Source organism: Coenobita brevimanus, chromosome 14 (genome assembly GCF_032717465.1).
Source record: "Coenobita brevimanus isolate Jiangsu-jjx chromosome 14, ASM3271746v2, whole genome shotgun sequence".
NCBI classification, from domain to species: Eukaryota; Metazoa; Arthropoda; class Malacostraca; order Decapoda; family Coenobitidae; genus Coenobita; species Coenobita brevimanus.
The window spans coordinates 2,148,001-2,175,000 of record NC_136967.1 but is presented as its reverse complement, the minus strand read 5'-3'; the positions used below and the strand labels follow the sequence as shown (position 1 = coordinate 2,175,000).

Below are 27,000 nucleotides of genomic sequence, written 5' to 3'. Positions count from 1 at the left end.
AAATAAGGAGGGGGAGGGAGAGAGAGGAATATGGAAGGAAGGAGAAAGAGAGGTATGGAGAGGGAAGGAAGGAGAAAGAAGTATGGATAGGGAAGGAAGGAGGACGTAGTATGGATAGGGAAGGAAGATGAGCAATATAGAGGGAAGGAAAGAAGGAGAAAGAGAGCCATAGGAAGGATAGGAAGATGGAAATAACGGCGAAGGAAGGGTAAGTGGAAGGGAAGGAAGGAAGAGAGTAGGAGGGAAGGAAAGATAAACAGAACGGAATGAAGGATGGGAGAGAGGAAGTAAAGAGAAGGAAGGAATGAAAGGAGGTAATGTCAGGTGGCTGGGAAAGAAGGAAGGGCTAATTAGAGAGGGAAGGAGGAAGCGTGGGAAAGGAGGAGGGGAGGGGGGGAGGGAGTGGGAAGTCGAGAAGAAGGAGGAAGAGAAGCAGGGAAAGAGATAAGGGAAAATAATTGATAAGAAACACAATAAGATAAGGATGTCTTAAATAAATCCTTTTAATATCAGCTTGTATATTCTGCAGTGTCGCTTCTATAACTTTATCCTAACGCGGTTTAACACAGCGTAATCCTACCTAGCATTTCAACCCTGCCTAGAATTCACTCCTGGTTTATGTATTTGGTTTAGAAGTAACTAGAATTTGACAAAACTTAACTTCTGACCCATCCTTAATCTAAACCAACTCTGCTCCTGTTAAACCCCCCCTTGTGATTGAGAACGGTTTATTTTAGGGATCCAGACGGTTTTACGGAGCCCAGGGTAGGGTTTCAGAGCCGGAGGGATTTGATACAGCCTTCATTATCTCTTGTCGTGGGAGAGGAAGGACGGTTGATAAAATAGTGTGCAAGAATTAAACACAACGTCGATATGTGAAAGGAGTTGTGTGTGTGTGTGTTTTTGTAGCTTGGTTCATGGAAACGTAATCTATTTTGTTGCTAAGAATCCAGGCAAACTTAATTATGTCTCCCATAGCATATTCTAACTTCACCTCACCTCCATCACACGCAACCCACTTCAACCCATCCACATCCAACCTACCCTACCCTGCCCTACCCTACCCTACCCTACCCTAAACTACCCTTCCCTTCCCTTCCCTTCCCTTTCTCTTTCAGGTTACTCTATCGGGTAGCTTATAGATAAAGTATTATAGAATGTGACTTTTCCTTTCCAGTGTTTCCTATAAAATTTCCATGTCAGTTTTTCCATGCTGCTTGGTGGTTTTTCTCACTTTTTCCTGGAGGGTTTGGTGGTGGGGGGAGCCTTCTTGCTTTCCTATCCTTATCCTTCAACATGTAGAGTTAGATCTTGTAGTCATAGTTTTCTCTAACAAGCAGCCTCGAAAGGACCATAAGGTCTGTTGCTGTTTGCTTTCCTGTGTAATCCTGTGTAATCCTACCCTACCCTGCCCTACCCTACCCTACCCAACCCAACCCAACCTAACCTCCTCTAATCCCACTTAACCCAATCCTACCCACCCCAGTCCTACCTGCCCTAACCTAGCCTAACCTAACCTAACCTAACTTGTTCTAACTCTGACTAATTGAGGCTAATCCTGCTCTCCCCCCCCCCCAGGCTAGACGAGGCCAAAGCAAAGTCGCTGGTGGGGAGGATCGACGAGGCGGCGGGAATATCGCTCAGTAATCTTGAACACATCAGGTGAGTGGATGGTTCGGGGGATGGATGGGTGGTTAGATGAATGGTTGGGTGGATGGATGGATGGCAAAGAACGATGGATGATTAGGGGGATGGATGATTGAATGAGGATTGATGGTCAGGTGGATGGACGGCTGGTTGGTTGGTTTATCAGATGAATGGATGGATGAATTGATAGTTGGTTGTGTGGATGTTCAGGAGGATGGATGGTTGACTAGATTGACTGGGCGGGTAGGTGGGTGGATGGATCGTTAGAATGATGGATTGGATGGTTAGGTGGATGGATGGATGGTTAGGTGGATGAATGGATGGTTCGATGGGTGAGTGGATTGTAGGACAGATGCATGGTTAGGTGGATGGATGGAGGGAGGGTTGATTGGATGGGTGGATGGATGGAGGGTTGGTTGGTTGGATGGATGGATGGTTAGGTGGATGGATGGAGGGTTGGTTGGTTGGATGGGTGGATGGTTAGGTGGATGGATGGAGGGAGGGTTGATTGGATGGATGGATGGTTAGGTGGATGGATGGAGGGTTGGTTGATTGGATGGGTGGATGGTTAGGTGGATGGATGGAGGGTTGGTTGGTTGGATGGATGGATGGTTAGGTGGATGGATGGAAGGTTGGTTGGTTGGATGGGTGGATGGTTAGGTGGATGGATGGAGGGAGGGTTGATTGGATGGATGGATGGTTAGATGGATGGTCTGAGGAGCTGAGATGGAATTGGATAGTATTAAGTTTCTTCTCTGTCATTTGGAGAGAGAGAGAGAGAGGGGGGGGGAAGGGGAGAGGTATTTGTAAAGTAGTTGTGGTTATGAGGGTGGAAGAAATAGAGAGAGAGAGGAGGGGGAGGGGGAAACAAGTGAGTGGAGGGAAGATGGAAGGAAGAGGGAGGAGGGAAGAAAGGTAGGAAAGGGGGGAGGAGAGGGAGGGGGAGGAAGGAGTCAAAGAGAAGAACAGTGGAGCAACAGGGAGAGAGAAAGAGAGAGAGAGAGAGAGATGGAAAGTAGGAAGAATGAAAAGGAGGAGGGGAGAGAGAGAAAGGGAAGGGAAGGAAAGTAAGAAGACATAAACTGGAAAGAGAGAATAAGAAGGAGAGAAGAGGAGGAAGGAAAGAGAGGGAGGAAGAAGGAGAGAAGAGGAGGGAGGGAGGAAGAAGGAAAGAAGAGGAGGGAGGAAAGAGGAGGAAGAAGAAGGAGAGAAGAGGAGGGAGGAAAGATAAGAAGGATGATGGAGAGAAGAGGAGGGAGGGAGAGAGGAGAGAGGTTGAAGGGGAATGGAGAGAAGTAAGGAGAGAAGAAGGAGGAGGGAGAAAAGATCAAGAAATAGAGAAGATGGAGGAATAGAAGGAGGAGGAGTTGAGGAATAGAATAATAAGAAGAAGGAGAAGATGAAGAGGAGTGGAGAGGAAACTGAACTGAGATGGAGGGAAGGAAGGAGGAAGAAAAAAGGGGATGGAAAGAATGAAATAATGAAAATGAAGAGAAGAAAAAAAGAAAGAATGTAGAGGAAAGGGAAGACATAGGAAGAGATAAAGAAGGGAGGAAGGATGGAGAGAAAGGTATGGTAAGAGAGAAGAGGGAGAGAGTGGAGGAAGGATAGGGGAGGGGGAGGAAATGTGGAAAAAAGTGGAGGAAAGGAAGGAAGGAGGAGGGAGGGGAGAGGGTGAGGAGAAGAGAGAGGGAAGGAGGAGAGGATGGAGAAGGAAGGAAGGTGGATGTAGGGAGTAAAAATGAGGAGGGAGAGAAGAATGATGGAAGGAAGGGAAGGAGGAAGGTGAAGGAAGGAAGAGGAGAAGAGAGAAAAGGGAGGGAGGCAGGGGGAAAAGGAGAAACCATAGTAAGAGAAGAGAAGGATGAGGAAACGAAGGAAGGAAGGAAGGAGAGACGAGAAGAGAAGAAGAAGGGAGGGAGGAGAAGGGGAAGAGGGAAAAAAGTAAGGAAGAGGAGAGAGGAAGGGAAAACAAGGAAGGAGAATGGATAAGAAAGGAGAGAGAGGAGGATAGTAAGAAAGGAGGGAAGAAGGGTGGAGAGAGAGGAGAGTAGGGAGGGAGGGAGGGAGGAGAAGGGAGAGACGGAAGCATCGCCATGACAACCTCAGTATCAAAACATGATTAGAGACCAGACCACTACGCACTGTGGTAGTTGTGGTTGTTATTGTGGTGGTTACGGCGCCACGGCTTGTTAGGGTGGTGGTTGTGGTTGTTAATGGTGGTGGTGGTGGTTGTTAGTGGTGGTGGTGGTGGTGGTTGTTAGTGGTGGTGGTGGTGGTGGGTGTTAGTGGTGGTGGTGGTGGTGGTGGTTGTTAGTGGTGGTGGTGGTGGTTGTTAGTGGTGGTGGTGGTGGTGGTGGTTGTTAGTGGTGGTGGTGGTGATGGTGGTTGTTAGTGGTGGTGGTGGTGGTGGTGGTTGTTAGTGGTGGTGGTGGTGGTGGTGGTTGTTAGTGGTGGTGGTGGTGGTGGTGGTTGTTAGTGGTGGTGGTGGTGGTGGTGGTTGTTAGTGGTGGTGGTGGTGGTGGTGGTTGTTAGTGGTGGTGGTGGTTGTGGTTGTTAGTGGTGGTGGTTGTGGTTGTTAGGGTGGTGTTTGTGGTTGTTTGATGGTGGTTGTGGTTGTGAGGATGGTAGTTATGGTTGTACTGGTTGTAGTGATGGTTGTGGTAGTTATATTTGCTTGAGTTAATGTCATAGTTATTCATAGAGAATTGTGTGTGTGTGTGTGTGTGAGAGAGAGAGAGAGAGAGTGTTTATATATGTGTGCGTATATGTATGTATGTACAGTATGTGTGTGTGTGCGCGCTAAAGGAGAGGGTGCTATAAATATAATACCAAAGATTCCACCCGCTTGAGAAGAGCCTGCAAGAATGAATAAGTCACCCCTGGAGAGCCGGGATTTGCGCCAGGGTAAAGAAAACGTGGAGTGGGATTAGCACACTTGTCTCGTTTTCTTCTGGGGTCTGGATGCTTTCAAACACCTTCTCTTTTGCGACTTATTTCTTCTGTTGCCTCTTCCGTTGCCTCTTCCTATTCTCGTGGGTTTTTTCATACTGACGAAAATACAGAAAGGGACAATGTGCTAGTAACGAAGAAGTGCTACAGAGCCTCTCAAGGTGGTGGAAATTCAGTCCTTAAGTGCGTGTTCTTTTTGGTTGAAGAAGCTCCCTAACACCTTCTCCGTAGCGATTTATTTTTGGATACGGCTAGTTGAAATTAATTAGTGTGTTTTTATTCTGTGTACGGTGGTGTTTGAGTGATTGAATTGACACAGGACAGGACAGTAAACTATAATAAGCAAAATAAATCGCATAGGAAGAGGTGTTACGGAAAAATAAAAACGTCTGAATGAATAAGTAAATAAATAAATAAATAAATAAAATAAAATTGAATCGGAATTACGAAATGGAAATGATTGTGAAAAAAAGGAGAAAAAATTTGTGGTTAATAATGAGGTTAATAATTGTATGTTTATTATTATTATTATTATTATTATTATTATTTATTATTATTATTGTTATTATTATTATTATTATTATTATTGTTATTGTCATTATTACTATCATTATTATTATTATTATTATTATTATTATTATTATTATTGTTATTGTCATTATTACTATCATTATTATTATTATTATTAGTAGTAGTAGTAGTAGTAGTAGTAGTAGAAGTAGTAGTTTTCATAGTAGTTAATGTAATAGTAGTAGTAGTAGTAGTAGTAGTTGAAAAAGTAGAAATAGTAGTGGTAGTAACCCCAGGCTCATCTCAACGTGACCCCAGTGGACTGCAGGTCGAAGTCACCCTCCTTCTGCTGTCCACCATCCTCCTTGCCGGGAACAGGGAGGTGGAGACTCAAAACGCGTCTAAGTGGCATAGAGATGAAACGTATGGGATAGTTTAAAAGAGAGAGAGAGAGAGAAACCCAGACTAGTTCATTTCTTGAGATTGTGGTTGTGATGCTGGTAGTTGTGGTAGTTGAGATTGTGGTTGTGATGCTGGTAGTTGTGGTAGTTGAGATTGTGGTTGTGATGCTGGTAGTTGTGGTAGTTGAGAGATGGTGGTTGCGATGCTAGTAGTTTTGATTGTGGTTGTGCTGCTGGTGGTTGTGGTGGTTGAGAGATTGTGGTTGTGATGCTGGTAGTTGTGGTAGTTGAGAAATTGTGGTGGTGATTGTGGTTACTGGGTCTGGTTGGGTCGTATGGTGGTTGTGGTAATTGGAAGATTGTGGTTGTGATGCTAGTAGTTGTGGTAGTTGAGAGATTGTGGTTGTGATACTAGTAAATTTGGTAGTTGAGATTGTGGTTGTGGCGATTGTGGTTACTGGGTTTGGTTGGTTGGGTCGTATGGTGGTTGTGGTAATGGGAAGATTGTTGTTGTGATGCTAGTAGTTGTGGTAGTTGATTGTGGTTGTGGTTGGGATTGTGGTTACTGGGTCTGGTTGGGTCCCTTGGTGGTTGTGGTTGTGATGCTAGTAGTTGTGGTAGTTGAGAGATTGTGGTTGCCGGGTCTGGTTGGGTCCCATGGTGGTTGTGGTCATGGGAAGATTGTGGTTGTGATGCTAGTAGTTGTGGTAGTTGAGAGATTGTGGTAGCGATTGTGGTTGCTGGGTCTGGTTGTGTCGCTTGGTGGTTGTGGTTGTGATGCTAGTAGTTGTGGTAGTTTTAGAGATTGTGGTTGCGATTGTGGTTGCCGGGTCTGGTTGGGTGGTGGTGGTGGTGGTAGAGGGTATGGTAATTGTGTAATGGCGGTAGTTGAGGCAATTTGGATAATAACGACGGCGATGGTAATGGTGGTAGTTGTGATAGGGATGGTGGTTGAGGTACTGGTTGGCCTGGTATCTGTGGTGGTAGTTGTGGTAGGGATGGTGGTTGAGGTACTGGTTGGCCTGGTAGTTGTGGTGGTAGTTGTGGTAGAGGGTGGTTGTAGTAGTAAGGGTTGTGGTGGTTGTGGTACTGTTGCGTGTTGTGGTAGGGATGGTGGTTGAGGTACTGATTGGCCTGGTAGTTGTGGTAGAGAGGTAGTGGGGGTTGTGGTGGTGGTAGTTGTGGTGAATATGGTTATTGTAGGTGTGGTAGTGATGGTTGTGGTAGTTGTGGTTGCCGTGGAGTGATTGTAGCTGTTATATAAGAGTTGGTTGTGGTAGTGCTGGTTGTTAAGGTTAGTTGTGGTTGTTATAATGCCTCTCCAGATGGTAGTTAGGTAGCTAGGGATGGTAGTTATAGTAGGGCCTGTGGAAGAGTTGTTAGGGATGGTAGTTGTGGTAGGGCTTGTAGTGGAGTTGTTAGGGATGGTAGTTATGGTAGGGCTTATGGTAGAGTTGTGGTTTGTGTTATGATAAAAGTGTGTTGGTAGTGATTTAAGTGTGGTGTAGGTAGGGCAAGTGTGGTGGTAGCAGTGTGTGTGGTGATGGTTGTGGTGTCAGGGTAGTAGTGGTGGAAGTGTGGTGGTGGTGTGGTGTGGTGTGGTGTGGTGGTAGTGGATGTATGGTAGTGTGGTAGCGAATATGGTATGTGAGAGCACCACAGCAAGTGTTATGGAGTGGTTGTGGTGGTAGTAATTGTGGTAGTGTGGTGGTGCTGATGTAAGGGAAATGGTAGTGGTTATGGTGTAAGGTAGTGTGGTAGTGGTTGTGTGGTAGTGGGTGTAAGGTAGTGTGGAAATGGTTATGGTGGTTGTGTGGTAGTAGGTGTAAGGTAGTGTGGTAGTGGTTATGGTGGTAGTATGGTAGGGGTTATGGTGGAGGTGTGAGTCAGTGAGAGCACCATAGCAACGTGTTACGGTGCTAACCCCACTCCTAACCCGGTGTTAACTTGGTGCTCATTTTCTTAATCATTCTCTCTCTCTCTCTATCTCTCTTCCTCTCTATTTTCCTCTTCTCTTCCTCCCTCATTTTCCCTTCCCAACATCTCCTTCTCCTCCTCCTCCTCCTCCTCCCTCCTACCAGCTGCCTCAATCTAGGTTAATTTTACCATCAAGATGTTAACCATGGATGATTGGTCGTTCCTGGCCTGTCTCTCCCTTATTACTCTTTCTCTCTCTCTCTCTCTCTCTCTCTCTCTCTCTAATTCCATTTTACTCTTCCATGTTATCTTTCTCACCCTTTTCAGTCTCCCTTATTCCATCCTTTCCTTCTACTCTTCCTGATTACCTCTCTCTCTCTCTCTCTCTCTCTCTCTCTCTCTCTCTCTCTTTCTCTCTCTCTCTCTCTCTCTCTCTCTCTCTCCCCTTTTCCTTTCCTTCCCCCTTCCTTCTTTCCTATTCCTTCCTCTCACTCTTCCTTCAGTCTTTCTCACCTTTCATTAACTCACCATCACCTGTCCTGCTTAACACCATCTCAAGACTTAACCTCCTATTCTTCCCTACCCCATTATACCATACCATACCATATCATACCATACCATACCATACAATACACTGCCCAACCCAACCCAACCTCACCCCACCTCACCTCAGCTCACTCTACCCTACCCTACCCTACTCTACCCTGCCCTGCCCTGCCCTCCCCTAACCTTGCTCGTATCTTTCGCAGCGTGGAGGGCAACACCGTCAAGTTCCCGGTGAGCGAGAACGAGAAGGGCGTCACGGCGACAGACCTGGCCAGGCTGACAGGTGAGAGAGAGAGAGAGAGAGAGAGAGAGAGAGAGAGAGAGAATGTGTGATGTTTCGTCATAAAATTTTTGTCTTGAGTATTTTATGAGAGAGAGAGAGAGAGAGAGAGAGAGAGAGAGAGAAAACACACCCACACACACCCACACACACACACCCACACGAGACAGGGAATGCATAGGTGTTTGGTCAGCCTATGTTTTTTTTTTATCCAATCACAAACACCTGTCATCTCGTTAACACCAGGTGGCTCAGTAAACAACAGGTGTATCAGTAAATAGCCATAGCGGTGGGTGAAGGCGGTGAGGGCGGGGAGGGGGGGGAGGGGAGTTAGGGGAAGCACATATTTCTATTTCTAGGTCATGTAAAAAAAAAAAAAACTAATAACAGCGACATCAACACAATTGCAATGTATGTGTATGTATGTACGTATGTGTGTATATGTGTGTGTGTATTTTTTAATTCGTATTGCTTCGTATTTTACCGTTTTCTTTCGTTGTTTAGAGCGATAACTAATGGATGTGGAGATTATTACATTATTATTACCTCCGCCAGCGAAGTTGGAGGAGGTTATGTATTCACCTATGTTTGTCAGTCTGTCTGTTTGTTTCTATATCCACACGATATCTCTAAAAGTTCTTCATGAATTTCAATGGAATTTTGTGGAAGGGTGGGCCATGGGCCAAGAAAGAACTGATTAACTCTAGGGGCGGGTCCGAATCCGAATGCTGATCCTGCAGTGGCATTGGCGGAGGTAAACGGTCTGTGAGTGCTTTCTAATTATTATTATTATTATTTTTATTTTTTTTATATTTTTAATTATTATTATTTTCAATGTATGACGATTATTATTATTAACTTTAAATTCATTATTATTATTATTATTATTATTATTAGCATTAGCATTATTATTATTATTATTCACTGTATTTTTATTATTATTATTGTATTATTATTATTATTATTATTATTATTGTTGTTGTTGTTTTATTTTGCTTATTTTTAATGAAAGGGTTATTGAAGGCTGTATATACCTCCTCCAGTTCCAGGAGGTGTGTCCTGAGCTGAATAAAATCGTCCGAGAGAGAGAGAGAGAGAGAGAGAGAACCAGATAAATATATAGATAAAAATTGATAGATACCGAGTAGAGAGAGAGAGAGAGAGAGAGAGAGAGAGAACCAGATAAATATATAGATAAAAACTGATAGATACCGAGTAGAGAGAGAGAGAGAGAGAGAACCAGATAAATATGTAGATAGAAAAGTAGAGAGAAACTAATAGACACCGAGTAGAGAGAGAGCGAGAGAAAACCAGATGAATAGATAGATAGAGGGAGAGAGACACAGACAGACGAGAGATAAACCAGATAAAGAGAGAGAGAGAGATAGCTCACAAAAATCCCCTGGAGTAAATAAAAAGCAAATCGTCTGAGGAGCAAAATTAAATATAAATGAAATAAATAAAACAGAAAACGGATTTAAAAGGGGTAACTCATCTGAATAATGGATATATACCTGATAGAGGCGATGCTGGGTTAATATTATTGGTGTCGCGTTGTGTGTATGTTGGGGCGATAGTCACGAAGAAGTGCGTTTAATCACAGGGGGTGTCGCTAGAATAACTTATTAATAATTTGTGATGGAAAAAGATAACACAAATAACAACAATAAATAATAAATAATTTTCACCACGGTATAGTGAAACGTTGATAGTAAAACCGTAGACTTTTTATCCACTCACCACTACAGCAATTTCTCACACGGTATAGTGAAACGTAGATAGTAAGACCGTAGACTTTTTATCCACACACCACTACAGTACTGCAATTTCTCCCACGCTATAGTGAAACGTGGATAGTAAGACCGTAGACTTTTTATTCGCACACGTACAACATCTCCCCGGGGGGGGCGCGCTAAATGGTAGTGAAACGTGGATAGTAAAACCGTAGAATTTTTATCCGCGCACACAACATTTCCCCCCACTCTATATGGTAGTGAAACGTGGATAGTGAGACCGTAGACTTGTTTTAATCCACACTGCGATACATCTCCCCTACAATAATCGTATTTCGGTAACAGTAAGGCAATATAAGAAGAAGGCGGTGTTCAGAATGGGTTATAGGAGCCGCAGTGGTCAAGGGAAAGAAAATTAATAGGAAGAAAAGAAAGTGAAAGCGTATTGAGGTGGCTGAGAACGTAGAGTATGTTTGAGAGAGAGAGAGAGAGATGAAAAAAAGTGAATAATAAGATGAATAAGTGAATGATGAGTAATAAAGATGAATATTAATGAGTCTCCCTTCTCCTCCCACACAGAGAAGCTCAAGGATGACATCGAGAAGGACTTGGAGGTGGAGATTGAGGACATCGCACCGCATCAGGTGAGTGGAGGAGGGAGGGAGGGAGAGAAGGAAGGAAAGAAGGAGGGAGGAAGGGAGGGAAGGAATTTTTGAAGTGGGAGGGAGGAAGGAGGGAGGAAGGGAAGTAAGAAGGAATGTGGGGGGAATGAAGGAGAGAGTGGGAGGGGGGAGAGAGAGAGAGGGAGTTGTGTAACCGGGAGGGAGAGAGAAGGATTGGGGTGAGAGAGAAGGAAGGAGTGGTTGAAGGAAAAAGAGGAAGAGAAGAAAAGAATGACATACACAGAAGGAAGGAAGGAAGGAAAGAGAGAGAGAGAGAGAGAGAGAGAGAGAGCACTTAGGATTCTGTACATGTAACGGGGTCCAAATATAGCGCTTCTCTTCACTCATCTCGTGTGTTCTGGGGACGGCTTGGTGTTATCAATGTCCCTTGTATCATTAACTCCTTCCACTGCCAAATCTAGCGCCCACACCAGCAGACTGTGCCGTAAAACACACAGGGTAGCATCAGGAGAGCCACTGTTTTAATCTTGCCGGGGGTATGCACTTCATGAAAACACGTGCGGGGACTTACTACTCCATCCTCTTAAACGCCGTCCTTCAGGTGGGCTCGAACACATCGCAATGGCTGGGTAGAAGAAGGTGATCCAGAAATAGATAAGAGGCTGCTGGTAGATAGAGGAGGGAGAGTTGGGTGTGGAAAGGTGTAAGTGAAGGGTAGGAGGTGGCAAAGGAGGAAGGAATTGAGAGAGAGAGAGAGAGAGAGAGTATGGTAACTAAGAGGTGAAGGAAGGAAGAAAAAAAAGTTGTTAGTGGAAGGTGTGATAAAGAGAGGGAGAAAAAGACGAAAAAGGGAGGAAGGGAGGGAGGTAATTGAGACTGTAAAAGAGGGAGGGAGGGAAAAGAGGAGGGAGGGAAGGGGGAAGATATGAGACGAGGGAGGGAGAGAGGCGGAGGAGAAGAAAGAGGATGGGAAGAGGAAAAGGAAGAGAAGAGACGAAGGCGAAGGAAGGAGGGAAAGGGGAAGGGATGAGAGAATGGAGGAGTACAAGAAGAGGAGGGAGGAAGAGAGGAGGAGGCTGGAGGGGGAAAAAAAGAGGGGTTAAGAAGGTGAGGGAAGGAAGGAGGTGGGAGAGGAGATGAGAGGAAGGGCTGTGGAGAATGCCATTTAAATATTCATGAGGTGACATGATGGAGACAATATAAAATGAACTGCTCATCTCCATAGTGTTTGTGGGCACGGCTGGGGGGAGGGAGAGGGGGGAGGGAGGGGAGGGTAAAGGAAGGGAAAGGTAGGAGTAGGGGAAGGGAAGGGTGAGGTCCGGGAAAGTAAGGGTGAGAGGAGGTAGGGTGAGGGATAGACGAAGGTCAGGGTGAGAGAGGGTAGGGGTGATGTGCTAGGGAGGGTAGGGGTGAGGGGGAGGGAAGGGGAAAGGTGAAGGTTAGGGAGGGGGGAGAGTGAAGGAGGGAAGGAGTAAGGGACAGTGGATAGAAACCGTATCACACCTAAGTAAATTCACCCACACTATCTTTCACATCTAAATCACCCTGTCTCCTGTTCCTGTCTCTGTCCTCTGTTCCTGTCTCTCTCTGTCCCCTGTTCTTATCTCTTGTCCCCTATTCTCTTTCTCTGTACCCTATCCAGCCTCCGTATTCCCTATCCCGAGGTAAAGAGGAAGGTTCTCTGCCTGTAAGTAGAGCAGGTTTTGATGGAATATGATGTGTTTGGAGGGTCGTGTGGCTATTGTTGGAGAGTACACACACACACACACACACACACACACACACACACACACACACACACACACACACACACACACACACACACACACACACACACACTAACCAAACAAAATACTAACAAAGACCCTTACACACACACACACACACACACACACACACACACACACACACACACACACAAACACGGGTGATGACAGGTGAGGGTCCTTACTTTCGGGAGGGTCACACCTGATTCTGGCACCTGTATGGAAATGAGGCAGTGGGAGGAAGGAAGGAAGGAGGGAAGAGGAAGGAAGGAAGACAGTGGGAGGAAGGAAGTAAGAGGAAGGTAGGAAGGAAGGAAGGCAGTGGGAGGGAGGAAGGAAGGAAGTGAGGAAGGGGGGAAGGAATGGGGTAAGGGTGGAAGGAGGGAGAGGAGGAGAGGAAGGAAGGAAGTGAGGGAGGAGGGGAGGAGATGAGGAGAGAGAACGAAAGAATGAAGGAAACATGGAAGGAGAGGAGATGTAAAGGCAAGAAGAAGGAGGGGTTGGAGGAAGGAAGAGAGAGGGAAGGGAGGTGTAGGGATGAGAGGAAGGATGACGGGATAGAAGGACTGGTGATATATGAGGAAGGAAGGAAAGAGGGAAGAAGGAGACGAGGATGGAGGGGGGAGGGTGGAGGAAGAAAGTACAATGGAAAGCAAACAGCGGTGAAGGAAGGAGGGAGGGAGAAGGGGGGAGAGGAAGTGGAGGGAAGAAATTAGAAAACGAGGAAGTGAAGGAAGGAAAGAGAGAGAGGATGAAAGATGATTAAGGAATGAAAGATAAAGAGAACAAAGGTAGAGGTAGAGAGAGAAAGAGAGAGAGCGAGTGAGTGTCATGGCAACCGCGGGTCAACAAGCCTGAGTTAGCGAGGCGCCTGTTCAAAGATCCGGGTCATAATGTGGTTAGAGAGAGAGAGAGAGAGAGAGAGAGGGAGAGAGAGAGAAGGAGGGGTTAGGTAAGGGTGTGCGGGAAGGAGCGAGGTAAAGTACTGAACGTCTTAGACACATTACACAATCCTCTCAATCATCTCTGCCATATTCATTCTTACTACCGTCAACGTAAAGGAGTTTCACCATAAGACAAGCAGAGAAGACTGTCCCCTACCCAGCCGAACAGGAAAATAGGGAGAAGCAACACACTGGAGGACCGAAATCCCTGAAGGAAATTTCGTAGGAACGCTGGAAACGAATTGAATATTGAAACTACTAAGTGAAATAATTTACTCCTTTTAACTTGGCCCAGATTTTTTTTCCCCGTAGCTCAGTGGCAGTGTAAGGCTGCTTTGGCTCCACACCCTTTCCCCAGCACTTCTTCGTGACTAGCATCTCTCTTAGTGTTAAATCTTGTTGTTAGAAAGTATTCAAGATGGAGTGTGTGTGTGAGAGAGGGGGGGGGTTGTGTGTGTGTGTGTATGTGTAAGAGAGAGAGAGAGAGAGAGAGAGAGAGAGAGAGAGAGAGAGAGAGGGAGGGAGGGAGAGGGGGGGCTTAAATATGAAAGATAAGTGAAAGGTGTGTGTGTGTGTGTGTGTGTGTGTGTGTGTGTGTGTGTGTATGTGTGTGTGTGTGTGTGTGTGTAATTCACCGGGTCGGTCAGGATCACTTGATGGTCGTTATTGTCAGCTTTTACCCTCCCGGAAGGGAGCTGAGAGCTCATATAGTCCGATCTAAGGGCAAGGCTGTGACCTTCACACACGCACACACCCGTCTGCTTGCTCAAGGGGGACAGTAACCACCCACTTCGTCAGTGAAACTTTTCGCAATCTGAGCGAGGCTCGAACTCCCGTCTACCAGATGGCAAGCGAGAACGTTACCACTGAGCCAGCGAGCGGTGTGTGTGTGTGTGTGTGTGTGTGTGTGTGAGAGAGAGAGAGAGAGAGAGAGAGAGAGAGTAGCTAATGAGAAAAGTGTGAAAGTGAGTGAGTTTCCCATTATTACCAGCTCTCGCCACCTTATCTAAACTTTTTAATGACTCTCTCTCATTCTTATTCACCCGCCCCTTCATTCTCATTCACCTTCACCTTCATTATCGCCTATTTTCGTCTAGCTATTCACATTCATTCATCTTTTTTCCACTCACTTTCGTCCCCATTATCAGTTACTATCTCTCACTCATTCATTTATTCATTTTCACTTACCTCGTTCAGTTATGCCTCTTTGTTTTGGTCACTTTCTTCATCTTCACGGATTTTCTCCCTCTATCCTCACTTTCTCCTCCCTCTATCCTCACCTTCCCCTCCTTCTATCCTCACTTTCTCACCTGTTTCACTCACCTTCGTCCCCAGTATTACGTTTTTTACTCATTTTCGTTCACTTTCATCCCCTCCACTCCACCTGGCTTCGCTCACTTTCACGTCATTACACCTTCACCTTCACCTTCAGCCATAGTCATTTTCACCTACTCTCACTGCCACATTTTCTCACATTCTCGCTTTTTTTTTCACAGTCATTCGCTCACTGTAGGGGTCTTTTCACGTATTTCGGTCTATTTCACGTATTTCGGTCTATTTAACAATCTCTCGCTCACTGTTGGGGTCTTTGTTCACGTATTTCGGTCTTTCTTTTTTCACGTATTGTATTTCGGTCTTTCTGTTCACGTATTTCGGTCTTTTTCACGTATTTCGGTCTATTCACGTATTTTGGTCTTTCATTTTTCACGTATTTCGGTCTATTCACGTATTTCGTCTTTCATTTTTCACGTATTTCGGTCTTTTTCACGTATTTCGGTCTTTCATTTTTACACGTATTTCGGTCTTTTCACGTATTTAGGTCTTTTTTCATATTTCGGTCTTTTATGTATTTCGGTCTTTCCTCGCGCATTTTGGTCTTTGTCTTTTCACGTATTTCGGTCTTTCTTTTCACGTATTTCGGTCTTTCTCTTCACGTATTTCGGTCTTTTCACGTATTTCGGTCTCTTCACGTATTTTGGTCTTTCCTTTTTCACGTATTTCGGTCTTTCTTTTCACGTATTTCGGTCTTTCCTCGCGTATTTCGGTCTTTCTTTTCACGTATTTCGGTCTTTCTTTTCACGTATTTCGGTCTTTCTTTTCACGTATTTCGGTCTTTCTTTTCACGTATTTCGGTCTTTCTTTTCACGTATTTCGGTCTCTTCACGTATTTCGGTCTGCACTATTTTTCTCTCACCCATCTTTGTAATTATATCATCCTTTATCCTTGCATTTATTTATTTATTTATTTATTTTTATTTTGTTATTTGTATTTATTTTTATTTTTCATTTTAGTTTATTTTTTTTTATCAGCATTTTTTAATTATTTATAATTTATCAGCATTTTTTATTTTTGTTTATTTTTATTTTAATCAGAATTATTTATTTATTTATTTATTTATTTATATATTACCAACATTTTATTTTTATGTGCATTATTTATTTATTTATTTATACTTATATTTAGGAACATTATCTAGTCCTATTTTCGTAGCAGCTGACACTAGGCGACCTATTCAACTGCGAGTCATAGGAGAAAGATATATATATATTTTTTTAACAGGAAAGACTAGACAAGGGAATATTTTACACTGCTTTCCCTGATCGTCCTTGAGGAAAAACTTACAATCATTCATTATTTCCGTCTCGTAACTTAAGATTTGTTAAGTTAAATCAAGACAGAGCATGATTCGACTGCCTCCTTGATACCTTTTCCTAAGCGATTTATTTTTGGCGGTTCAGTGTCATGTACCTTACTTATGCTGAGTATGGTGACATTAGAATGATTTTAAGCAACACCAAAGACGATACGTGTAATAATAAGCAAAATGAATCGCTAAGGAAAAGGAGTTAGGTATGGCAGTATCAGAGTGAGAGCAACACCAAAGATGATACGTGTAATAATAAGCAAAATGAATCGCTAAGGAAAAGGAGTTAGGTATGGCAGTATTAGAATGAGAGCAACACCAAAGATGATACGTGTAATAATAAGCAAAATAAATCGCTGAGGAAGAGGAGTTAGGTAGGGCAATATGATTTAAAGCAGCACTGAATACGATACGTGTAACAAGAAACAAAATAAGTCGCTCAGGAAAAGGAGTTAGGTAAGGCAATATTAGAATGATTTAAAGCAACACCAAAAAAAGATAGTAACGCCTGATAAGTAAAATAAATCGCTGGGGAAGAGGCGTTAGGGAGCTTCCTTTAACCGATACACCGTGGAATTTATCGTAAAGTGAGTGTGTGCGTCCCGAAATATTAATGACACTACCATGAACCCTCTCACGGTCGGCACAGCTCGCGATTTTTTCCCCCAGGTGAGTCATGGTAACCTGAGAGTGTTAATCAGTGCCCCTCCACCTGGTTCGTCGGTGTCAAATTGCCTCTCTTCGGGGTCACCGTAATTATCGTAGACCACTTCACATCGGGGCCTTATTAATTCGACTCTGTGTGTGTGTGTGTGTGTGTGTGTGTGTGTGTGTGTGTGTGTGTGTGTGTGTGTGTGTGTGTGAAGAGGAATGTGAGGTCCTCTTTCTCTTACCTACCTACCTGCCTACCTACCTCCCTGCCTATATATGTATCTGTATCTGTATATCTATTTATCCACCCATTATCTATCTATCTATCTATCCATCTATCTATCAGCGTCAAGGGGGGGGCGGGTCTCAGGTCAGGTGTGGTGTGGTTGGTAAGTAAGGTGGGCTGCCTCTCCCCCCCTTAATTAGGTAGGTCCCAGGGGGCGACGCAAAGGTGAGCAGCATTACATAGGTAGGCGGGTAGGTAGGAAGAGGGGTAAGTAGGTGGGTAGGTAGGGAGACTGGTGGATGGGCTGAAAGGTGGGTAGGCAGGTGGGTAGGTAGGCAGGTAGAGGGGTGGGTGGGTAGGTGATATTGTAAGTAAGAAGATGGGTAAATGGAAGAGTAGGTGGATGGGTAAGTAAGCAAGTAGGTGGGTGGGTAGGTAGGTGGGTAAGTATGTAAAGAGGTGGGTGGGTAGGCAGGCAGATAGGTATTTAGGTGGGTAGGTAGGCAGGCAAGAATTTAGGTAAAGGGAAGGGTAAATTGATAGGGAGTCTGGTTGATAGGTAGGTAGTTATGTAGGTTGACTAGGACGTAGGTAGACAGGTAGAGAGGTAATGGACATGTAGGTAGGTGGGTAGGTAGGGAGGGAGGGAAGTAGGTAGGTAAATTGGTTGGAATATAGGCATGTATCGAGGTAATTGGGTTAAATTTGGTTATAAAGGTATATTAACGGAAAACCAGGTGAGTACGTAGGTAGGTAGGTAGGTAGGAAGATTGATGTGTAGGTAGGCATGTGGGCTGGTAGGTTGATAGGGAGGTAGGTAGGTAGGTGGGTGGGTAGGAAGCAATGCATACCTAAAAATAAGATAGACAGGAAGGCAGGACATCAGGTATAGAGATAGATAGGTCGACAGGTAGATAGGTAATTGAACAGGTAATCGTGTAAACAAAGGTGTATGTAAGGTATTAAGATGGATAGGTAGATAATGAGGTGAAGGGGCGAGGGACTGGTCGGTAAGTAGCTGTTTTAATAATGAGAGAGAGAGAGAGAGAGAGAGGAGGGGTGAAGGGAGAGACTAAGGTTTCTGTACTCATTGTGTTGATCACAAACACGTTTTCCTCTCTCTCTCTCTCTCTCTCTCTCTCTCCTCCTGGTCTTAAATTTACTCTTGCCGCACCATTCTATTCGCAGCCCTTCTTGCATAATGCTTCCTTTCTACTCTGTCTCTTTTATGTATATAATATATATATATATATATATATATATATATATATATATATATATATATATATATATATATATATACACACACACACACGGTATATACATATACCGAGGCCATTTCCCCCTAGGGGGGTAGTCGAGACAGAAGGACACACCAAATTACACATCCACACATTTACTCGTATCTTAGCCTCTATAAGGAAAAGAGACCGCTCCTCACCGCACCACACCGCACAAGGGTCAACTGCGCAGTGCAATCCAGCGACATCCGCGGCAGGGCCCGACGGCAGAGCTGGTTTACCCCTGCCACATCATAATGAACCTATCCCCTTCCCGCACCTTACTTGATCATATCGTCAGACCAGATGCGGGAGAACATCCCGTCGGGGCCGCGTCACCATTTATGCATTCACAATTTCCCTCCAGTCCTCCCTATCACGCGCAGCAATTCTACTTTGCTCTACGGACATCCCTCTCGCATCTCACGGTCTTCTGACGCTGCCTATCCATCCTATTCATTGTCTTCCTCTCAGCCATGCATCTAACATCAGATCCAGTTATTTTTTTCACGAATCGCTCTTCATCCATTCTCTCCATATGCCCAAACCACCGCTACATTCTCTGCTCAGCTTGATCAGCCATCTCTTGCTAAACTCCAGTTCTCCTTCACACTTCTTCATTTCTCACACGATCCGTAAGGTTCATTCCACACATACTCCTCAGACACCTCATCTCCAATACATTCAATCTCTTCCTGTCTGCTACTCCCATATTCCATGTTTCAGCCTAATATATCGCAGTCGGTACCACAACCGACTGCGTTATGTGGCTGAATATATATATATCATCTCAGCCGTTTGTGTGTCCACTGCAGGACCGGCCTATCCCGACCGAAGTGGGGACGATAACAGCCAATGTATCTCTGCCAAGTGGCTTAGGCTGTCTAGTAGAGATTGTATGTGGGGTGAGAAGTGCTTCTAAGTGTAATTGTAGTGTTGGAGTGGCTTTGGATGTGTGTGTAGTCTGTGAACCAAGTGTAATCGGTCCGCGCAAGCCGACTGGGTGCAAGCATACTTTATAGTATGCGACACTGGTTCAACCACAGCACCCCTTGTGTTCGCCAATGCAGTACGTGGCCTGAAGAACGCTCCCAAAGTTTATTACCCTGGCTGGGCGCGAACCCTCGTTCCTCAGTGTACGAAAACGCACACTTTACCACTGTACCACAGAGGCTCCATATATATATATATATATATATATATATATATATATAGAGAGAGAGAGAGAGAGAGAGAGAGAGAGAGAGAGAGAGAGAGCAGTTATCATCCTAACCTTTTTTTTTTTTTTTTCACACGGTAAGAGAAACGACGATAGTGGGAGAACTGTCAACAACATTTCAAGAGAAACATATACATACACACTTATGTCTCTCTCTCTCTCTCTCTCTCTCTCACACACACACACACACACACACACACACACACACACACACACACACACACACACACACACACACACACACACACACACACACATTGTGTGAGTAAGCATCCATATACTGTATGTATAGGACATCATTTACGTATCCCTCAATCCTTCCATCATACCAACCAGCCTCCATCGCCTCACAATAGCCTTCCTTGACCATAAATACACCAGTACAGAGATAGCCGTCAGTGCCAGTACGTTAGTGACAAGCTGCACAGGCCGAGGGTCACACCAGGTCAGGTCAGGTCAGGTTGCTCGCCGTGACCTACTTGGGGAATGTGGTTGACCTGGAATAGGGAAGGGAGGGAGAGGCTGGGGTGGAGGAGAGGAGAGAGTAGAAGGAAGAGAAGAGGGAAGGATGATGGAGGGTTGGTAGGTTCAAGATGGAAGAAAATGGATGAAAATAAAGGGAAGAAGAACGGATGGTTTGACGGAAGGAGGGAAATAAGACAGTTCGAAGGAAGGGGAAAAGAGGGCTTAGGGGGAACCATTATTATTATTATTATTATTATTATTATTATTTATTAACAGTATTATTTTTATCAATCGTCATCATCATTAACACTACGGTACCGTCACCACCCTCCTCCTCCTCCTTATCATCATCACCACCACCACCATCATCATTATCATCATCACCACCACCACCACCACCACCACAATCACTGCCATCATCATTATCATCACCACCACCACCACCACCCAATTTTCCACGTTCATTGATAAATCCACGGCACTTTGATCTTCTTAGGGACACGAATCAGAGGAGAAAGGAAACCCCTAGACTTTAACACTGGTAAGGAAAGACAGAGAGAGAGAGAGAGAGAGAGAGAGAGAGAGAGAGAGAGAAATCAACCCCTTCCCTAACCCTCTGTCGTTAGGGAAAGCTCTAGTAGACTTCCATTTTGCACACACACACACACACACACACACACACACACACACACACACACACACACACACACACACACACACACACACACACACACACACACACACACACACACACACACACACACAACCGCCCTTCATCCTTAACCATGTAACCTCCTTTCACTCCACAAAAATATAGAATATATATAAATAGAAGGATAATGCTCGCCAGTTCCTTCCTTTACTAGTATCTCTCTCTCTCTCTCTCTCTCTCTCTCTCTCTCTCTCCCTCCCTCCCTTGCTAACATTTTTCCTTCTTATTACTTTATATTTCTCTCTCTCTCTCTCTCTCTCTCTCTCTCTCTTCTTACATCTTGTTTTCTTCGTTTTACTTTTTCCTTCGTTCTTTCTCCCTCCAGACGATTTTATTCATCTTAAAAATTAGTCTTTCTGGACAGTGAGGTTTATCTATCTATCAGTCTATCTTTCTATCTATCTATCTATTGTAATTTAGAGGCTTGGGAGAGACCTTTCGTTTTTAGTGGTTAGGTTAATGCCCTCAGCTCTAGAAACAAACACACACACACACACACACACACACACACACACACACACACACACACACACACACACACACACACAGTCGTTTTTATTTCACTCCATCTGTCAGGAAGCATCAAGGAAAAAAAAGAATATTAAGGAATTACAACACGAAATCGTAGAGCAGGTGTGTGTGTGTGTGTGTGTGTGTGTGTGTGTGTGTGTGTGTGTGTGTGTGTGTGTTTGTGTGTGTAAATGTATCGTATGTGTATGGATTTGTGTAGATGTGTAATCGTGGGTATATTTGTCCGTGTGTGTGTGTGTGTGTGTGTGTGTGTGTGTGTGTGTGTGTGTGTGTGTGTGTGTGTGTGTGACCCACCGACCCAGTTGGATGAATGGCTGGGGAGGGGAGGGGCGGGGCTTAGCCGGGGGGAGGGGGGTGGGGGGAGGTGAGGGGAGTCTGCGCCTTGCCTCTTCCTCCCCCTCCCCTCTTCTCTCTTCTTCTCTCCTCTCCTGTCCTCTCCTCCCCTTCTTTTCTCCTCCCCCTCCCCTCCTACCTCCCTTTCTTTCCCCCTCCCCCTCCTCCCTCCCTTGCTTTCCCCCTCCCCCTCCTCCCATGCTTCCTACCTCCATTCTTATCCCAGCTTGCCTGTTACCTGCTCTCTCTCTCTCTCTCTCTCTCTCTCTCTCTCTCTCTCTCTCTCTCTCTTTCTCTCTCTCTCTCTCTCTTTCAGCGTGTACCGGTGAGAGATTCCAAGGGAGGGGATGGAGGGAAGTTAAGGGGAGAGAGAGAGAGAGAGAGAGAGAGAGAGAGTCAAGGAAGAAATAAGAGCATAAAGTTCATAATTGGGGATGGAGATGTGAGAGAGAGAGAGAGGGAGAGAGAGAGAGAGAGGGAGAGAGAGAGCAAGAAGAAATAAGAACATAAACGAATACAGGTGAGAATGGAAATGGAAGGAGAGAGAGAGAGAGAGAGAGAGAGAGAGAGAGAGAAATAATAGCATATAGATGGAATGAGAGAGAGAGAGTGGGGGGGGGAGAGGAAAAGAATGAGGGGAAGAGGCCTAAAGGTGAGGGGGAGCGAGATCCAACAGGTGAGAGAGGGGGAGAGGGGAGGGGGGCAAGGAGAGGGGAGGGGGACAAGTTTACAGGTGAAAAGCTACGGGAGGGGGGAGGGAAGAGAGAGGGAGCAGCAGGGAAGAAAGGTAGGGGGAGGGAAGAGAGAGGGAGGAGGAGGGAAGAAGAGGGAGGGGGGAGGGAAGAGGGTGGCTGGTAAGAGAGGGTGGAGTGAGAGAAACGATGAGGAGAGAGAGAAAGATTGAGAGAGGAGTGAGAGTGATAGAGGGGGGGGGTAGGAGGAAAAGGGAAAGGAGGAGGGTAAGAGAGAGAGGAGGGGATGAGCGGAGAAAGAACGGGTGAGGGGAGGGGAGGGGAAAGATGGGGGAAGGTATGTGAGAGGAGGAGGGGAAGGGGAGAGGAGAAGGTTGGTAGTGGGGGGGAGTTAGGGGGTTGGGGAGATAGAAGTGAGGGGAGGGGAAGAGAGGGAGGGGAGAGAAGGAAGAGGAGGGGAGGGGAGGAAAGGGAAAATCTGTGAAGGGAGGGGAGGAGAGGGGAAGGGGACGAGCGGGGGAGAGGAGGAGGTGGGAAGGGGAAGAAAGGGGAGGTGAGGGAAGGAGGGGAGAGGAAAAGAGAGGGTGTGAGGGAAAGAGGAGGTAGAAGGGGAGAGGTGGAGAGGGGAGGCAGCGACCAATGGGAGAGAGGTTGCCATGGTTACGGCGTGTTGTGAGGGAGTGAGGGGAGGGGGTGAGGGGGAGGTGAGGGGGGATCAATATATAGCGGGGAGGGAGGCTGCCGTGGTGCCAGTCCCGCCTCACCTGCTGGCCCTGCCTCACCACACCTGCCTCACCACCCCACCTGCCTCACCTCAACAGCATCGAAGTCGTCTCGCACCTGCCTCACCTCACCACACCTGCCTCACCTCACCACGCACTTGACTCACCACACACCTGCCTAACCTCACCACACACTTGCCTCACTTCACCTGCTCATCTGCCTCACCACACACCTGCCTAAGCACTCACCTGCTCTACCTACCGTCTCACTCATCACCTGCCTCGCCTCCCTCACCACATACCTTCCTTGTTTCACCACACATATCTACCTTTCCACACACCTGCTCACTGCATCTCTACTTACCTGTCTCACTACTCACCTGCCTCACCCATCACCTACCTTGCCTGCGTCGCCATAGCTTGCCTCTCCATTCACCTACCCAAGCACATTTGTGTCGTACCTAACTTATATCTTACCTGCCTCACCACTCACCTTCCTCACCACGCATCTGCCTCACCACTCACCTGCGTCACCACTCACCTGCCTCACCACTCACTGCTCACCACGTCTGCCGCATCCCTTATCTGTCTCACCCATCACCTGCCTTACCACACACCTGTCTCGTAATTCACCTGGTCCATTTGCCTGATTACCCACCTTCTTCACTTTGCCTACCTCACCTACCCACCTACCTCACCTACCTACCTGTCTCACCTACCCACCTGCCTCACCTACCCACCTACCTCATCTGCCTACCTGCCTTACCCACCTACCTGCCTCATCTACCTCTCCCCACTCGTCCCACGACACACCACGATGTTCACTCTCTCCCCATTCACTCATCCTCACACACTACTCACTCACTCACTCACTCGCTCACCTCTTTCTCTCGTATACCCGGAAGTTGCCCGTCCAGGCCTCACTCACTCGCTCACTCATCTTCCTCTCACTCATCCATACTCACCGCCTCACTCATGCACTCATCTCCATCACTCAGCGCCTTACTCATATTCACCCTGTCTTTTGTGCACCTTTCACTCATTTTCTTGCCTCCTTTCACTCAAGCATTCATACTCACTCACTTTCCCTTATTCACTCTCTCTTACTCATTTATGCACCTCTCACTTACTCACACTTTCTCACCCTTTCGTTTACTCACAACTCATTCACCACTTCCTTCTCCTACTCATCACTTCCTTCTTCTACTCACCTACCTTCTTACTCACCCTTACTCATCTACTTGCAGACCTCTCACCACTCACCCATCATGCCTTCCCCTCCCTCGTCCACTCTCCCTTGCTTGCTTACTCATGACTCATCTCTGACTCACCCACTGACTCACCGCCGGGATTCACCCAAGGACATGAAAATTCTCCGTGATGAAGGTATGAATATTTTGTACAGTATATTGTGACTCATGGTGACTCTAAGGTGACTCACGGTGCCATATAGCCCAGTGTAAGGTGACTCAAGGTGTACGGTGACTCTGAATTGCCTATATAGTGACTAAAAGTGCCTGGTGAGTGCTAGACGACTCATACTCTCATGTGACTCAGAGTGCCAGGTGACTCAAGTGTCAGATGGCCACTCAAATCAGGTGACTCTGGCAGGTGAATCAAGGCATCAGGTGTTGACAAATGACCCCAGGTATCAGGTGCCTCAGTGCAAGGTGACTCCAGGTGACTCGGTGCCAAGTGACTCAGGGGGACTCAGAGTGCCAAGTGACTCAGGGGGACTCAGTGCCAGGTTAGCAAGGTGACTCGAGGTGCCACTTGAGTCAGGGTTACCCAGGGTGCCAAGTGACTCAAGGTGACTCAGGGTGTCGATTGACTCAGGTGACTCAGGGTGCCAGGTGACTCAGACCCTGGACCAAATGAGAGGGTGCCAGGTGACTCAAGGTGACTAAGGATCCGTTGACTCAGGGTGCCAAAAGACTCACGGCGCCACAGAATGCCAGGTGACTCAGGGTGACTCAGAGGTTACAGAGGACGGAAGAGGGGGACTGTTAGGTCAATAATGGAAGAGGAGGGAGGCGGGGAGGGAGGCGGAGGGGGAGAGAAGAGAGAGAGAGAGAGAGAGGGAGGGGGAGGAAATTATGCTGGGTAAATGAATGAGGAGAGAGTGAGGAAGATTCTTTCTCTCTCTCTCTCTCTCTCTCCCTCTCCCTGCATGTTCTTCCTATCCCATCACCATTATATTCCCCCCCCTCCCTCCACAACCTATCTTTCCTCCTCCCCTCCCTTCTTCCTGCCTCCCCCTCCCTTCTTCCTACCCCCCTTCCCCTCCTATCTGTCTCCCCCCTCCTTCATCCCCTTAACGATCTACCTCTCCTTCCCTCCTTCTCTTCCTTCCTTCCTTCCATTTTCTCTCCCTTTCTTCCGTCTCTCCAGATGCCTTCCCTCCCTCCTTCGCTTTTCTTCCAGCTATCTTGCCTGTCTCTCTCTCCATATCCTTTTTCCTCCATTCCTTTTCTTCGTTTTATCATCTCTCTCTCCCTCCCTCCTTCTCTCCTGCCTACCCTTTTCCTTCTTCCCTCCTTCTTTTAATCTTCCTTCCAGTCTACTCCTCTCCCCTCCAGTTTTCTTCTCTTCCTTCCTTCCATCCATCCATCCATCCATTTCCTTTCTTCCCGCTTTCCTTCCTTCCTTCCTTCCTTCCTTCCATCCTTTCTTTCTTCCCGCTTTCCTTCCTTCCTGCATTCCTTCCTTCCTTTCTTCTTCCTTGCCTCCCTCTGCCTGCCTGCCTGAACACCTGTTGCTGATCACCTGTTGCAGACCTCACCTGTGCCTCACCTGCCTCACCTCTGCCTCGCATATATATTCCCTGCTTCACACCTACCTCACGAGTCCCACGCCTACCATACCAGCCTCACACCTGCCTCACCTATCTCACACCTGCCTCACCCTTGTCTCACACTCACCTCACCTGCCTCACACCTTCAGTTTCTACCTCACACCTGCCTCACACATACCTGCCTCATTCCTACCGCAAAATTCCAGCCATACCTGCCTCACCTCACCTGCCTCACATTCCTGCCTGGGTGCGCCTGAGGAGAGGAGGGGGGTGGAGGGGGAAGGGGTGGAGGGGAGGGGAAGGGGGAAGGAGTAGGGGGAAGAGAGTCAGGTGTACTGAACTACTGAGATTTCAGCTCTAAAGATTTGTACTGAGAATTTTGGTGTGTATTTCCTGCGTGTAGTGGGTGTCGAAGAAAGAGTGTGGGTGTAGGTGTAGAAGTGATTGTTGTAAATGGGTATGGGTGTAAATGTTGTAAATGGGTATGGAGTCTGCCCACCCCATTGTCAGTGGGAGATGGGGGTAGGAAATGATGGTGATGATGATGATAGTAATGGTGATGGTGGTGGTGGTGATTAGCTTACCATTTCATAGGCTTCAGCACGCTAATGATGCTTCGAGTTGTGTGCTTTTATTATTATTATTATTATTATTATCATTATTATTATTGTTATTATTATTATTATTATTATTATTATCGTTGTTATTATTACTATTACTATTAGTATTTTCATTCTTGTTCTTATTCTTATTATTATTGTCATTATTTTTTCGTTATTTCCTTCATGCACTTCTTTAAAAGACACACCACATGCATTACCATTGACTTGCACCAGTAATATAAATATATATATATATAGTTTATACTTTTTGAATTTCGAAGTACTGTTGCGAGATTACAGTACCTTTGATAATGGCAGATTATTTGGTAAGATTTCTCCAGTTCTGAGTGTGTGTGTGTGTGTGTGTGTGTGTGTGTGTGTGTGTGTGTGTGTGTAAGCTCCTGACCACATGCGATTAGTGTTCGAATGAAGACACGCCAACCCAGTCCCATTATTATTTCATATGACTGAATCTCTCTCTCTCTCTCTCTCTCTCTCTCTCTCCCTCACTAACAAGGTATCTATTTTTTTTGTGTGTGTGTGTGTCAAAGTTTCGACTTAGTGTGTGGGTGAATTTCTGACCACATACACCCTTACGCCTGTCCCTTAGCGATTTATTTTTCATGGGTGATTAATATCCTTTTGTACGATATTTATGCGGAGTAAGACGATAGTGGAAGGATTTAGGTAGCGCAGAAGAGGACAGGATGGTGTAATAATCAAAATAAATCGCTGGGGAAAAGGTGTTAGGGAGGTTTTCACACCGTTTCGAGAGTACAGGTAATTTTATCGACGCGGGAGAGAGAGAA

The 27,000-nt window shown here is 45.9% G+C and overlaps 1 protein-coding gene across 1 annotated transcript in view; it reads left to right on the top strand.

The window, feature by feature from the left end:
- The window catches only part of IA-2 (tyrosine phosphatase IA-2), a 158,425-nt gene that overhangs the window by 73,233 nt on the left and 58,192 nt on the right, over positions 1–27,000 (top strand). Inside the window, exons 16-18 of the mRNA XM_080286440.1 lie at positions 1,579–1,662; positions 8,177–8,256; positions 10,566–10,630. Of these exons, the coding sequence (XP_080142566.1) occupies positions 1,579–1,662; positions 8,177–8,256; positions 10,566–10,630 (229 nt within the window). The remainder of the gene's footprint in view (positions 1–1,578; positions 1,663–8,176; positions 8,257–10,565; positions 10,631–27,000) is intronic.